The 16,261-nt window shown below is 32.9% G+C and overlaps 1 protein-coding gene and 1 pseudogene across 1 annotated transcript; both read right to left on the reverse strand.

Annotated features, from left to right (window-relative positions):
• Nucleotides 1-3,477: 3,477 nt before the first annotated feature.
• Nucleotides 3,478-7,641, reverse strand: LOC110608649 (annotated as a pseudogene).
• Nucleotides 7,642-13,802: 6,161 nt separating this feature from the next.
• LOC122724706 (putative pentatricopeptide repeat-containing protein At5g40405) lies at nt 13,803-16,090 on the reverse strand. The gene is given in 2 exon segments (XM_043960492.1): nt 13,803-14,357; nt 14,359-16,090. Coding segments are annotated over 2 exon segments (1,716 nt in total). The 5' UTR covers nt 15,981-16,090; the 3' UTR covers nt 13,803-14,263.
• Between the last annotated feature and the right edge of the window lie 171 nt (nt 16,091-16,261).

The following is a 16,261-nucleotide window of genomic DNA, read 5'->3' on the forward strand; positions in this document are numbered from 1 at the left end:
TGTCGGATCCGAGTAAGATTCTCAGTGAACTTGAGGTAGAGATCCTTGGAGATCTCACTTATGTGGAACAGCCAGTGCGGATCATTGACACCCAGATTAGAAAGCTGAGAAACAAGGAGATACCAATGGTGAAAGTCCTGTGGAACCACCACAATCTTGAAGAATGCACCTGGGAGACACGAGAGTCCATGTTTCAGCAATATCCCTATCTGTTTTAAGGTTAGTTGTTTTCCCTTTTCTTTGTGTTTATGTGTGTAGTTGTTTGAGGAACATTCGGGGACGAATGTTCTTAAGAGGGGGAGAATGTAATGCCCGGCTCGAGTCCGGCATCGGAATTCCTGTAGTCCGGTGGAATCTCGAGTGTCGGAACCCTCGAGAAGGGTACTACATATGTTTTCTCATGTATGTTAACTTGTTTTAAGGTTTTAAGTCTAAAGGAAAATGAGTTTGTGAAAGAAAAGAGTTAAGGGAGAAAATGGCAAGTTCGGCCGTCGAAGGTGACTTTCGGCCGCCGAACCTTGCACAATCTGTAACGACCCGAAAATCGGACCGCTACCGGCGCTAGGATCCAGATCGGCTTAAGGCCGCCGGGACCCGTAGCAAGCCTGACATCTAACCTGTAAACCTGTATAATCCCATACATGATCAACAACATACATAAAAATTAAAACTTTTCTTTCCATATACATCAACCATGCTCAACCTGTGCATGCACTGTATATAACATAAATCATAAACATTGATCCCTCTGTGGGATCTCATCAGTGCCCCCAAATGGGTGATATAACATATGTTGAGTTGGTTTGCATAAAACTTACTTTAAACATAAAATGAGCTTAAGTTCGGCTCTTACCTCTTGAAGATAGAGAGAGAGACGTCCTAAACTCGGAGGTGGGAGATTTTTGAGTTCTTGAACCTCAAAGCTCCAAAACTTGCTTTAAACTCGAAAATCTTCAAAACAAAGCAAAAACTTGTGAAAATCTTGAAGGATTTGAAGGAAAAACTCAAGGATTGGTGAGGAACGGCGGAGAGCTCACCTTGGTCGACAATGGGGAGAAAAACTCGCCCGTTTTCAGCTAAGGGACCCTTTTATAGTGGCTGGCCAGGCCACGTTCGGGGGCCGAACGTGCCTCCGCATGCATTCACATTTGGCCGCCGAAGGTGGTCTGGCCAGCCACCTATAAAAGGGCGCCAAGTCGGTGGAAGGAGGATATTTTGCTTCCATCTTCAGCCAGAGGTGAGTCCAACACCCTCCCTCGTTGACTTTCATGATTTTGCTCAAATCTTTGAAAGTGTTGAAGAGTTTTGATGTGTTTTTGAAGGTTTTGACGTTTGTGAGCCAAAGAACTAAGTTTTGAAGTTTGGAGAGTTGTGAGGAGATTTCTCCATATCTTCACGTTAGACTCACTTATCTTTGAGATCGTCAAGAGGTGAGTGATGATCTTCAGTTTCTTTGATGATTTTTGAAGGTTTTATGGGAGTTGTATGGTTAGAATGCATGAAGAGGGTTTTGGTTGAGGTTTTCAGATTTTTGTGTTCAAACATGTGTCAGTGTTGTTTGATCTGTTTCTTGGGGTTATAAGTTAGTTTTAGGCCCTTTGATGCATGTTTTATGGTATGTGCTAGTTGGGAGTAGTTGATATGCATGTTGGGTAAGGTTTGGATAGGTTTTGCATGAAACATAGCAGGTTTCTGCCCGTTGGGCAAAGTCAGGTTCGGCCGCCGAAGGAAGGTTCGGCCGCCGAACCCCTTGTGGAGGCAGTTTCGGCTGCCAAAGGTTGCCCCCGAACATGTGAACTTTCGTCTCTGGAGGCAAGGTTCGGCCGCCGAAAGTGCCGCTGAAGGTTGAGGTTCGTCTCTAGAGGGGAGTTTCGGCCGCCGAACCTGCCGCCGAAAGTGCCCTGTCCAGTCTTCTTTTACATGTTTTATGTGATTGTTTTAGGATCTGTTAGAGGGCTTTTGGGGAGTTTCTGAAAGTTGTTCTTGAGTTAGTTTGGTCCCTCACTGGAGTCCACCTGTGTAGGTACGGACCAGAAGAATCAGGGAAGTCAGCAGTGAGCACAGTTTTAGTCAGCCAGAGGTGAGTGGAACTTCTCTTTTCAGATCTAAACTGCTTTGAGCATGTTTCATGCATCATAATGAGTCTAGTAGGATGATTGCATTAGTTTCACGAATATGGCGCATTGCATAATACGATGAATATGAGGAAGTGGATAGACCAAGGCGACTCCAATAGCCCAAGCTCTGTTATAAGACCTGGCCGGGCCAGGCAGCCATCTGTAGGTAAGACCTGACTAGACCAGGCAGCAGAGATAGTAAGACCTGGCTGGGCCAGGCAGGCAGAGTGTATAAGACCTAGCCGAGCCAGGCATACTGAGGTTGTAAGACCTGGCTAGGCCAGACATCCTTGCATTGGGATTTTTGGTGGTCATGTCTATCCCTGAGATGAAATGTCTGTGATGTGATGCATTCCATGAGATCATTGTTTTTTTAATCATGTTTTATAGTTCTGCTCATTGGGCTTGTATAGCTCATCCCTCTCTCCTAACCCCAGTCTTGCAGGTTCAGAGTTCAGAGTCCAGAGGGAGTCCAGCAGGGTATGGCAGAAGAAGAGTTCTGTATAGCTAGTGTGGACATGTAATTGTAAGGAGAGAGTGTATAGTGTATAGACTTGTGCTTGACTTATAAGAGTTATAATCCCTTTTTGTACGCACATGATCAGTTTATGTATGGTTTCTTTTATTGTTATGTATATGAGAAAACCAGGCTTAAAATTATGAGTTATATCCACCGTGAGTAAGAATGAGTGCTCGTAGGGGATAAATAGCAGAGTTATAGTGCATGCACAGGTTAAGCCTTGGAGAAATGAAAAGTGTTGATGGGATTGATAACAAATGTATGATCATTTATGGGATATCATAGGTACACAGAGTCAACAAGAGGCTTACTACGGGTCCCAGCGGTCTTAAGCCGATCTGGATCCTGGTGCCGGTAGCAGTTCGATTTTCGGGCTGTTACAAGAAGTATGAACCGAGTAAAATGAAAAAATAAATTAGGGATTAGGTTAGTTTTGACATAGTATAGCTAATCGGGTTCGGGTAATGGGTATCCGATTACCCAGTCCCGAACCCTACCCGAATTCAAACCCGAATCCGCCCAAATCCGTCCTAATAGGGTTTGAGTGGATTGGGTACCCGTTAAAACCCGCCCACCTGACATCCCTAAAGACAATGATCATTGTCATGGATATGATTTTGTTAATATGCTGTTAATTCTTAGATTGGTCACAGAGGAATTGAGTTCTAATCCTGAAATTTATTCAGATTAACATATGATGCTTTTTTTTTTGTGTGTGTGTAATATTTTCGCTAATATTTGCTGCTTTGGTCAGGTTATCCATTCTGCTGTTCCTTATTTAGAAAAGTTGTAGATGATGGTGCATGAGAAATCGAGAATTGCATTAGTTAACACTGGACAAGAGCCGCTATTACAAGAGAAACAGTTATTACACGATTAAATTACTCTAAAGCTTTTCCATGTATTGGCCGGTAATGAAGATCCTGCGATTGATCTTATATACAGCCAAGAGGTTGTTCAGCGCAACCATTTGTCATCTGGTATAAACAGAGCAAAGAGGCCAGTCGTTATCTATGTCGAATGCGTAAATTGGCTTTGATAGCCACTTCTTGTTGATCTATACTTGTACCAGTTGGCCCAGACAAGGTAATGCAAGAAATTCACAGCACTTAGCACACACATCAGCCAGTAGAATCGTTCCAGTTGATAGTAATTTATGTTGTCGCCAGAGAGCCATGGTCTGCGTGTAGAGTTACCTGTAAGATTATTTACTATTGATATAATTACTGAGCTCAGGTAGTACCCCATGGCCAAGGAAGCCCAAGAAAGAGAAGTTGCTAAGGATCTCATGCTTGTGGGTGCCTCTCTAAAGAAAAATTCCATCAGCCCTGCCAATGTGAAGAGATCTGCTGATCCCAAGAATAAGTACTGGAAAGCAATCCAGAAGAATGTGATGGGTAATGGATCATTCGAGTCTAGCAGTCCAGAATTTGTAGCAACTCTCTTCCGCTTGATTTCAACCAGCGCAGCAACTCCCATTGCTATTACAGAAAGAACTAAACCAATGCCAATTCTTTGCAGATGAGTGATGCCCATTTCAGATTTAGTCACTTTCCTAGCGAATGGGATAATGAAATGGTCGTAAATGGGTGCTAGGATCATAATGAAGATTACAGGAAAAAAGGGAAGGGAAGCTGGGGGAACTTTCAAGGAACCAAGCTTGGTGTTCATGGTGGCAGCTTGTTGTACAGAAAATGTGGAGAGCTGAGCCAGGCAGCAACTGAGCATGATGGTGCAAGAAAATATTGGTAGGATTTTTATCACAACCTTAACTTCCTCAACTTGCTGTACTGTGCATTCTAGAGAAGAATGGACTTGCCTTTTCACCACCGCTCTGTTAAGAAAGCTGAAGCTTTTTGTTAAAGTTTCAGTACCGGGTGCCATTTCTTTGGAATTTTCTTTTGATTCTTCACTGGCCTGGGTTGGACTGATAGGACTTGCATTCAGGTTTGCTATGGCATTGCTGGGAGTGCTGCTTATGAAAGTAGTAATAGCAGCAACGATCAAAACCTGTTAAAAAAAAAAGTGGTCAATTACATGAAAAAAATAATGAAAATTTACGCAGCAGTTCAACGTGTTAGCCAGAAAGTCCATGAGAAACCTGTAGTATACCTTGAAAATGGTTGTGAGGGGACTTCCAGAAGGGATCTTATTCCTGTAAGTGGGTGAGCCAGCGATGAAGATAGGGATAGATAGAAAGATTACAATGGTGGATACTCCAAAACCCCACACCCACCCTTTGTTGTCCTCTAGCCACACAACGAAAGTTACCGCAATGAGGCCTCCGCAAGCAAGACAGAAGATGAAGTAATTGAAGAAGGTCGATCTCTGCTTCCTTCCTTGTGGGGTGCTTTCATCAAATTGCTCTGCCCCATGTGCTGCAAGTGAACCCTTTATCCCTCCAACGCCAAGGGCCACCATATAGAGCCCTAAAAACAGCATTGCAGCTTTTGCACCAGTTACTTCTTGGCATGGGACGTTGGGGTTAGCTGGGTCACATGCCGGTGGTTTTAGCGAAGGTGAGCGAGCTTGCACAGTGAGTATCACCAAACCCTGTAACGATCAAAATTCAACATTTATCATCCTAATCTGTATTCATATATACAGAATCGATCCCAATATGATCCCGTAACATTAAATCTATTTCAAGCTCGATTAAAAATTAGTATAAATTATTTAAATTTATTTCAAATCGAAATATTATTATTAAATCTGTTTAATTTTATATATTTTAATTAATAATTTATATAAAAAAATATTTTTCATTAATAATTTTTATTTAAAAAATTTAATATTTTTAAAAAATATTTAAATTTTAATTTTTTAAATAAAAATATATATAAAAATAAATATTATTATAAAATATATTTTTTATATTAAATTAATTATTTATATAAATAGATTCCAACATGTTACACGGACTTCATTATTATTTGTTCCTTACAATTAAACCACCCAACTCCCAAGTAGCAACCTTTAAAAAAAAAATCAAGTCATTTTTACCTAAAACGGCTTAATATTTCTAGATTTATAACTTGGTAACATTTTTAAATTATGCATTCATAAAGATTATTAGCATTATTTATTTTAATGCTGCAATTAAATAACGAAAAATATATTTTTTAAAAAAACAATTGTTTAATATTTAACCAAGTATACACGTGGGAAGGGCAAATTCATTGTCACGCAACAGTTGGTGACCCAGTGGTAGTTGAGACAACTACAAGACTGAAGAAAAAGACGAGTATAGATGTTAAGGGATATTTAAAGAAAAAGAAGTTTCTATTAGTACTGTATGGCTCATGGGCCCTTTCCTTTATCAGGACTAACTCTAATAGGATAAGTTGCATAACTAGTCTCATGGGTTATATGCTCTGATTAATTGCGAAACCCTACATGCAGATGCTACTCATCGTCATCACCTTCTATATTAACCTTCTTTCAATCTTTTACTACATAAAATAAACATTTATCCCTTATTTAAAATTAAATTTTTCATAAAAACATAATTTAATTTAATTAATTTTCTTTTTAATTTATAAAATTTTAATTTTAAAAAAATAAATAAAATTTTATAAGAATTCATCTAATTTTTTTTTTTATAAAATGAATTATAACATAAAGAGATAATAGTTAGATTAATTATATCCAACAAATAATGGTAAATTTTCTAACATTATTTACTACTAGGTGAATTTTCTAACATTATTCACTACTTTGTGAATATTGAATATTATGTAATGAATTTAAGAAAAAAACTTATTTTGATGATTAGTTTAACCATGGAGGTTTGAGGGCATGGTTTTCCTGAGGAAAAAGTTCAAAGTTCTGCAACCAAGCAAGTTGCTGTAGAAAGGTAGAAGCTGATTACCTCGCAGCTCTGACTCTTCTTTAAGATGATCTGCAACTCTTAGGATATATATATATATATAAGCTTTTCACTATTTAATTATTTATTTATTTATTTTTTATTATTATTATTATCCTTTTATTAATTCTTTCCACTTGGCACAAAAAAAAAAAAAAAAACTCAAAGCGAGTAATGATTAAAACATAAAAATACTAGGTTACCAATATCCTAAACTAGGTTAATTAGGGACTAAAACTTCTGTCGCAATGCGAGAATAATTTTGTAAACATTTTCCGAGTGGGGTTTGCTGCATCACCACACTCTGGTGTTCGGGCTGAGAAAGTACTGTTCTCTAGAAATTTGAGAATCATCAAATGCATGGTTTCCAATTTTATGAAAGAAAATGAAAACGCAAGAAGAGAGAAAGGAAACGACAGACCCAATTCCTCCAGTAACTAACAGAAAACTAAGTTACAAGAGAGGGAGAGAGAGATGTCTTTACCAGAAATTCGATGGCTGCACTTATCAGGTATATGGTATAAGTAGTGAAAAAAAGCATCTGAGAGAAAACCACCAAGAAGGGCCAAAAGGAAAGAAGTTCCCATGAAATTCGTGACATTATTGGCCGATGCAGATGGAGACAAATGCATGTACTCTGATAGATACATCACCAAGTTGCTTGCATTTGCCAGAAATGCCAGGTTCTCCAATATCTCCACAACTGCATCCCAACAAATTTAGACCCCCATCATTTTCCTTCTCTTCTTCTTTTTCTTTCAAACAACAAAATATACATAGCCAAAAGCAAGTGTGGAATGCTGAAGAAGAAGAAGAAGCATAGAACAGACCCAATACGAAGGAGGCAGCAAGCATGCCTCCATGACGGCCTCTGAGGGCAGGCCTGTTCCTCCAGTCCACATAGCCATCCCATCTAGCCAGCTGCTCTTCTTTTTCTTGTTCCTGCACATATAGCCAAAAACAAAAACTCATGAGGGTACACCAAAATATGTATAAGACCAATTATATAAAATACATGAATGAGAGAGAGAGAGACAGAGACTAAAAGGAAGAGGAACCCACCATCTCTATCTCTCTCTTGGTGTTGAGAATTTGGATCTTGGGCGAGAGGAGTTGTTGAATATAAAAAAAGAGTGATGACTGGTTGAGGTTTTAAAGACCGAAAACATATAGAACAAGACAAAATATAGCCGGGACCCATTATAAAATGGACTTAATTTGATCCTTTTAGCCTGAATTATTATTATTATTACTATTAAATGATAAATGATTCTAAAAACTTGGGAAGTTTTATTGAAATTTTTTAATAATTGAAAAGTGAATTCTTAATAATTAAGAAAATTTATTTATAATAAAAGAAATTTTAATATTTAAAATTATAAAAATATTTAAAAGAAATAATTAAAATATAAAATTAATTTTTTAAACGATATAATTTTTTTATTATTAAATTTTGTGATAGATCTACCATTCTTGTTATTTTTTTTAAAAATTATACGTCTTAAAAGTTTATTTTTAAAAATTTATTGTGAATTTTTATTGAATCTCGAATTTAAAAATTAAATTCAATTTAAATTTATCATAAAATTTAAAATTAATTATTTCGTCTCATTTAATTTTTTTTTTAAAATTTTACCTTTTATATATATATATATATATATGATATTTGGTTGGACACTCCATTTCCCAAATATTGACGTGTTAAAGAAAAAGGGGAATTTTTTTCCCTATTTTGTATATATGATATTTATCCTTTTAAAACATTAAGGTGCTTATTTGGATCTTAAACTTTTGAAGGGTCAATATGACCGTTTAGTATAACTTTAGGGATGAAAATAGACTTTTTACTTCTGCTTGATTTTCGTTTGTTTTTCCCGAGGTTGAACATATGTACATATCAAATAGACATAGAGGCAAAATTAAAATCCTAAATAGCTTTAGAATGAGCAGTCTTATTCCAAAAAAAGTTAGGAAAAGTATAAAATGTTGATTAACCCTATTATAGAAGTAGGAATATTTTTGAATCACCATCAATAAATTTCTATTTTAACTGTTTGGTTAATTAAGAATGATGGATATATATTTCCTAAAACAAGGCAAAAAGATAGACACCAAGCATCAAATCCTCCTTCCCGATATAAAAAATTTATATTTCTTTATGGTATGCTTGCTTGCCATCTTTCACTACAATGTTAATATCTTAATTCTTTTTTTAAATTAATAAATCTGATATTAAATCATTTATATATAATTTCAAGTCAGCAATTGATTAACGGAAGAAAATAACTCCCAATAAAACTTTATGATGAAAAAATTCCTCTTTAAATAGAAAAAAAATATATATATTTATCAATATAAATATCATGCAAAACAGCTCATTTCGATGTGGAAATTTATAAATATAATTTTATATGATTTTAAAAATTATTTTTTCTAGTTAAGGTTGAAACTAATATCACAAGTCAGTTAATTAATATTTTGGTTATTTTGACAGTGTTTGATGTAAATAGATTTATTTTTTGAATAAGAGGAAAGTGGTTTAATTAGGGCAAGAGGGCTTCATTAAAGCTCTAATCACAGGAGTGTAAGAAGACGATTCTTGAAATGATGTAGAAATTTGTAGCCTCTGGTTGGGATATTCTCTCTTCAACTATTGTAACTGAAACAAATTAATGAGACTCTTATCTATCATAATAATCCACTGTAACTGCAAAAAAATTCATTAATGATCATACGGTTGAGTCCAATTCTTCCATTTATATATAAATATATAAATGTTTTTTATTATTTCAAATAAATATCTTTAAATTCCAAAAAAAAAAAAGAGAAAATTGACAGAATTCAACTATTAGACATGTGAACCATCCTTTACTGCTGTGTGGACCAATTGTGTTTTTCTAAGACATGTGTGTTATTATTATTATTATTTAGGACAATATAAATTTTTTTGGTAAGTCTGGAATTAATGAAGGTAGTTAGGGTGTTGGTGTCATAACTCCTTCCAATGGAACCTTATATTTTTAATATTCCATAATCTATATTTATCTTTTTTTTTTTTGCACTTTTTTAAAAAAATCTCATTATAAATATCAATGATATATCTCAAAATTATGAAGAAAAAAAATTTAAGTAATTTAGTTAGCATTGTCTGTTTTCAGCGGGGGCAGGAGCAGAGCAGGGCCTGCATTTATAAAAAAATATGTAATGTTGCAAAATGTTTCAACGGCTGGTTTGAAACATTAATTATATTACATCACACAGGTCAGAGCATATTCAGGCCCCTCATCCTCATTTTCTAGGGGTTCTGTATGGATGATTTCACTTTCATAAAACTGTTCGTTTTTTTTCCATGAGATACCGATGAGGAAAAATTAGATACACCGCACATCTAACTGATGTTGCCAATCTAATTGATGTGTTAAAATCAAATTGATGATACTTTTAAAATAGAATTATATTATAATTGGTTAAATAGATTATTGGAATTTATAACCGTCACTCCAACACTCAAATTAATAGATAAAAAATAATAATAAATAAAAAATTTATAAATATTTATATAAAAAAATAGTATATATTTATTTATGTGATATTTTTTTATATTATAAAAAAATTAAAATAAATATAACATTTTTTATTATTCGAAGATAATTTGACCAATTCGTTAGTAATAAATTTTCACCGTTTAGTTAAAAATCTTTACCGTTTAATTAGTTAGAAATCTTGTGATTATAGTCGTAAAAGAAATTTATTAAATTGTAACTGTTTAACGGTAATTTTTTTATGAAGACTCATTCTAAAATTTAGAAGACGAGTTTGTTCAATTTGAGGCCAACATGTCTTTAAGTCAACTTAAAACATTTGATTCTTTTTTAATTATAATTAAAATTATACGTGATCCTATTTTATAATGAAAACTCACCGTCTATTTTAATAATATTATTAATATATTAATGAATTTTTTAAATTATAATAATTTATATATTAATTTTATTTAATAAATAGATGAAAAATAGTATAAGGGATGTGGCTGGTACCATCTGAGAATAATTACCAAACTAGATTTAGATTATTATTGGTAGGAAGAAAAAAATTAGGAAAAGAAAAATCTACGATAAATGAATGGAAAATTTGAAATATTTATAAACATCAGAGATTTTTATTTAATGCTTTTCAAAATAAAATTAAAAAATAAAATTTAAAATTTATCAAATTTATTCAGATATATTTATAATTATAATAAAACCGTCAGAATGAAAGCTTTTTAACATCTTTTTAAGGATAAATGATTTTATATAACAAATTAAAGGTAATAAAACTGAAATATGTTAAAATTATGTGCACACATTTTAATACCATTCAAAATTAAAATCATTTCTTTTTTATATTAGAAAAAACTTGTATTTACACATGCTATTATGAATTTAAAACACTAAAATTATATTTTTATATAAAAAAATCAGATAAAATTCACTTTCATATATTTTAAAATCACAGAATAAAATTAGTTTCATAAGAATTTTTCTATATATTAACTTCAAATCCATTTTTTTGATGCACGTGTGTTTAATTTATTGGGTGAGTAATAGAGTTTTTCATGTTGATATTTTTAATAAAATAATTTATTTTTTATTATTTTATTTCATTTTAAAATATATTAATAAATTTACATATAAAAATTTTAAAATAATGTAATTCTATGAAAAGACAAAAATTGATTATGGGTCTTTGTCGCTTTGTTTTTCACAAGTCACTTGAAAAAGGGAGATGATGGAGGGATAGATAGTTGTAATTAGATGTTGAAATAGAATTAATGGAAAATTAATACATAAAAAAAAAACCCATATTTCAAAATTGGCTGCAAAATAAATGAAAATGCTCAGAACATTTCTAATAAATGTCTTTTCAAACAAAAACCAAAGGTTTTTCCTACTAATTATATAAAAATGAAGCTTAATTAAAGCAAGACGTGCAAGCAACCATGCATTTTTATTCGAATCTAATTGGCCACTTAATTGAATGAGAGGTTTCTATATGCATAATTAATTAATTTAATTTCTCCTCTCTTATTTGTTAGATGATTTATCGTCTTTTGGTCTTTTGATTCAAGATTGTAAACTGTTTCTATCTAGTTATGAGGCAGTAAAGTCTGTTTTTATTCATAGATCTACGAATGATATCGCTCATATTCTAGCAACATTGACTCATTCTAAATCAAGTCAAGGAGTTTAGATTGATATCCCTCCTCCTCATAGTGTTTCTTTGCTCTCTTTAAATTAATGAAATTTTTTTATTATTTAAAAAAAACGTAAGAATTATATAAAAACATACCAATTATTTATTTATTTATTTAGAATTATATATATATTGATTTGTTGAAATGCCGTTGGAGAAAGGGTACAGCCATCAATGAAATGTGATGTCAACTCAGAATTAATGAAATATGATGTCAACTTTGCCCTTAATTATATCCCACTTAATTAATTTATTGGGTGTTTTTTCTATTTTTGCTGAATTTTTAAAAAAAAAATGCATATTGAAAAATAATTACAAAATCATTAACCTAAAAGTTAGTGGCGACTCAAACATAGAATGGAGCCCATTAACAAGATAAAATTGTTGGAATTAATGATGAAAGGTAATATTCAGAATTCACGGACAGATTTAATTGAATTTAGGTGGATGATAATGAGAATTTAAATGGATTTGAGAGATTTTTAATTTTATTATTTTAATTTTTAATATTTATCGAAAAAAAAAAACCATTCAGAACATTAAAAATAGTTAATTAATTTTTTAAAATATATACTTTTAGCAGTCATCTCTTCAAATCTTTATTTTCTTAGCAATATTTGTTCAGCAAATATATTTTATTTCATAAAAATTAAGAAATTAACTTTTAAAAAATTTAGTTTATCTCGTATTTATAAATATATATATATAAACAATGACGTTTATTATATAATTTGAGCCATAATAAATTAAAAAAGAAATTAATAAACATTCATTTACCGAATAAATTTGAAAGATTTCAGATTCAATCCCTACTCCTCATTTTAAAAAAAAAATAATAATAATAAATTTCTTTGCATTTACTTAAAAAATTGCAACTTAGCAAATGTTGCAAAGGGTCAATAAAAAAAAAGAGAATACTTTGCATTCTAAAAAAATTATTTTAATCGTCTAAACTAAATAATATATTTTTTAGCACTTTCTTCCTGCGTAGCCTAACTTACCTCAATAAATCATAAATTCAAAAGGACAATTATTTTCTTTAATAAAAAATTAAATTATTTTAAAAAAAGAAAAAGTAAATAATTGTCTGGACATTTAGAATCTTAACAACTCTATATCTAAACTTGTAAATACCTTCTAATAAAAAAATTATTAATATATTTTATTTTTAAATTAAAATTAAATAATAAAAAATAAATTATACTATTTAAAAATATCTTTCGTGCTAAAGTAATTAAACAATTTATATTATTCGGTTTAAAATGTTTTTTTTTTCTTGGAAAAAAAGAGTAGTTTTTAATCCTTAAATCTCAATATCAAATGGACACTAACTATGTTTGAATTGTACGTATAACTCAACTATAATATTAATACGTGGGCTTTACATAATTTTTCAAAATAACAAATTAAATAAAGTAATTTAATTTAAAGAAACTAGAATCTTCTATTAAAAAACTCGATATCTTATATTTATATATATATAAGTATATGTGATTAAAGATAATATTTTTGCAAAATAATATGATTAAATAGAAAAATATAATTTATTATTGTTAATTAATAATATATTAACAAATATAGTTCAACAATTTAATTTAATTTAATTTAATTTGAGAGGGGCAGATTTTAGTGACTCTCTCCATGCCCCTACAAAAGGAAAATATATATAAGGAAGGTGAAGAGGTACTTATTTTTGCAGTGCAAGTAATCAGTGAGCAATTTCAATGGTTCACCTTGAAGATTATGGTGAAAAAAGAAAAAAAAATCAATTCAAGATTATGAAATAAAAAGAAATAAATTAATTTTGATGAGGAGGAGTTGCCTGTAAGAGCAATTGATTTGACGAAGGAAGGTCTAAAACTAGCCCTCAAAATTGCTACTACAAGTAGCACGTGATGACTTGACCTCTACATCTCAAATGTATAAACGTATACACCTATGCAATCACATGGAAACAGTCTCTTCAGAAAAAAAAAGAAAAAAAAAAGGAAACAGTCTAAGTTTTAATTAGAAAAATTTATCATGACTAATTTTTCTGAATATTTTTTAAAATATAAAAAATATATTTCTAAAAATTATTGTGCGAAACAAATGGACTTTATTGAATAAGTTTCTAACATAGGAAATTTCAAACTAAATAGATGAGTAAACAATTGCCTGGTCATGGGCTCCTAGCTGCTTATTTCGAGGGCCATCCCTGACAAGTATGTGCTGATTCTACTCGTATAAACATTGAGCCCATGAGAAGACTGCAACAATCTAAGACACTTTCAATAGCGCTTGTAAAGGATTATCCCTTCGGCAGATGGTTGTAGATTCTGGATTGTATAAGAAGGTTAACGTTGGGTCACTCGCCCCATGAAGCCAACTGATTTAAGAAGCCGAGTATCACGCAGAAGTAAGGTGTTCCACTTCGGATTCTGAAGAACCGCGTAGAATTTGTTATATTTTAAGGTTTGTCCTCTACTGTTTACAGATAATGAAAATTTAGATTATTGGTTTATAAGACCATGAGAATCCCAATTAACTGTTTAGGTTCTTCAGAATCCTAACTGGAACATCTTCCTTCTGGTTGGTGAAACTAAATGCAAAGGCAAAATTACCATTGTTATAGAGGCTCCTTCTCTTCTTCTCCAATATCAGACAGCAGAGAATTGGAGTTTGTGGCATAAGATTTCAATCTCATGGAGATCTCTTCTAATATGACCTCAATATCACCATACTTTGGGTGGGAGTTATCTCCAACGAAGAATTCATGAGCTTCACCATCAATCTCAATAACACTACAGCCAGGCTGTTTCCTTACACCATTGACCTTCATAGCTTGGCGCACATTATCAACCATTTCCCATTTCTTTGAATCAGCGTATATATTTGATAACAGAACATATGCCCCGTGATTCTTGCCCTCCAATTCAATTATTTTTCTTGAGGCAAGTTCACCCAATTCCATATTTTTGTACATTTTACAAGCATTGAGCAAAGCACCCCAAGCACCATTATGGGGCTTCAATGGCATTTCATTGATGATATTCAAAGCTTCATCTAAGCGCCCAGCTCGACCATACAAATCAACAATGCATCCATAATGCTCAACTAGAGGCTCAATCCCATAATCTTTTCTCATGGAGACCAAATACTTGCGGCCATCCTCAACCAATCCAACCACGCAACAAGCCCTTAAAATCGAAAGGAAAGTGATCTCATTGGGCAAAACCCCCTCATTTTGCATAAGGGAAAATAGTTCAAGGCACTTATCACCAGCTCCATTCATTGCTAGCCCATTCATGGCACTACTCCATGTGTAAACATTCTTTTCCTTCATTCCCCAAAACACTTGCATTGCTTCATTCATGTCCCCACATTTTGCGTACATATCAATAAGTGCAGTTCCTAATGTCACCGCCACTGGAATCTTATTTTTCTGAACATACGCATGGGCCCATCTCCCATGTTCCAAAGCGCCTAACTGGCTACAGGCAGATAAAACTGAAACCATTGTCACTTCACTAACCTTGACACCCTCTAATTGCATGAAATGGAACAAACGTAATGCATCCCTTGATTGCCCACATTGTGCGTACCCAGAAATCACTGCATTCCATGCAATAGGGTCCCTTCGAGGCATTGAATCGAACAGTTTTCTCGCAAAACCAACATCACCACATTTAGCGCACGCACTCACCATCGCTGTTTGACAGACCAAATCTGGGTTAGGAATTGATTCAAACACCTGGTGACACGAACATAAAAAACCTAATTCAGAGTACATAAAGATCAATCCACTTTGAACATGTGGGTCGAATTCAAACCCATATTTTATGAGAGAGCCATGGACTGCGGGACCAATCCTCCTTGCCAAAAGCTGCGCAGAGGCTCGAACGAGGAAATTAAAAGTGTAGTTATCAGGTGAAATACAATTACCACAATGGAAGATTTTGTTAAAGAAGTGAAAGCTTTTTTGAGGAGTAGAGCTTTTAGAGTGAGCTCTGATCATGCAATTCAAGGCAAAGAGAGTCGGAGTGTGACATTGGTGAAGTACAAGATTTGAATACTCAAGATGATTGGGGCTTTTGAGGGCAATGGCGGCCACAAATTGTCCAAGAAAGTGAGCGTCATTGAGATAGCCGTTAATGAGAAGTTGGTTGTGGATTTGCTTGAGCTGTCTAAGACTGCTACGAGAATCTACAAGAGATAGAATTGAATGCTTTGAAACAGATCTGAATGTCAAATAGCTCATTACCGTGATTGGTGGTTAGCCCCGCCACTAGAGCTTGTTTTCGTTTTCTTCATTCTTTTTATTCATGGTTTAGCGATAATTGTGGGTTCGGTACTCAATACTACGTGATGCATGAAGTCAACACTTCGTTCTTGTATATATTTAAATTCAATTTATAAAATTTGAGATCATTCTTTATATTTACCTTTTCTACTATAGTATATAACATATTTATTTTTTATAATAAATAAAAATGCTATTAAAAATAAATTATTTACTAAAATATATTATTGTATATGATA

The sequence above is a fragment of the Manihot esculenta genome, chromosome 1 (genome assembly GCF_001659605.2).
Source record: "Manihot esculenta cultivar AM560-2 chromosome 1, M.esculenta_v8, whole genome shotgun sequence".
NCBI classification, from domain to species: Eukaryota; Viridiplantae; Streptophyta; class Magnoliopsida; order Malpighiales; family Euphorbiaceae; genus Manihot; species Manihot esculenta.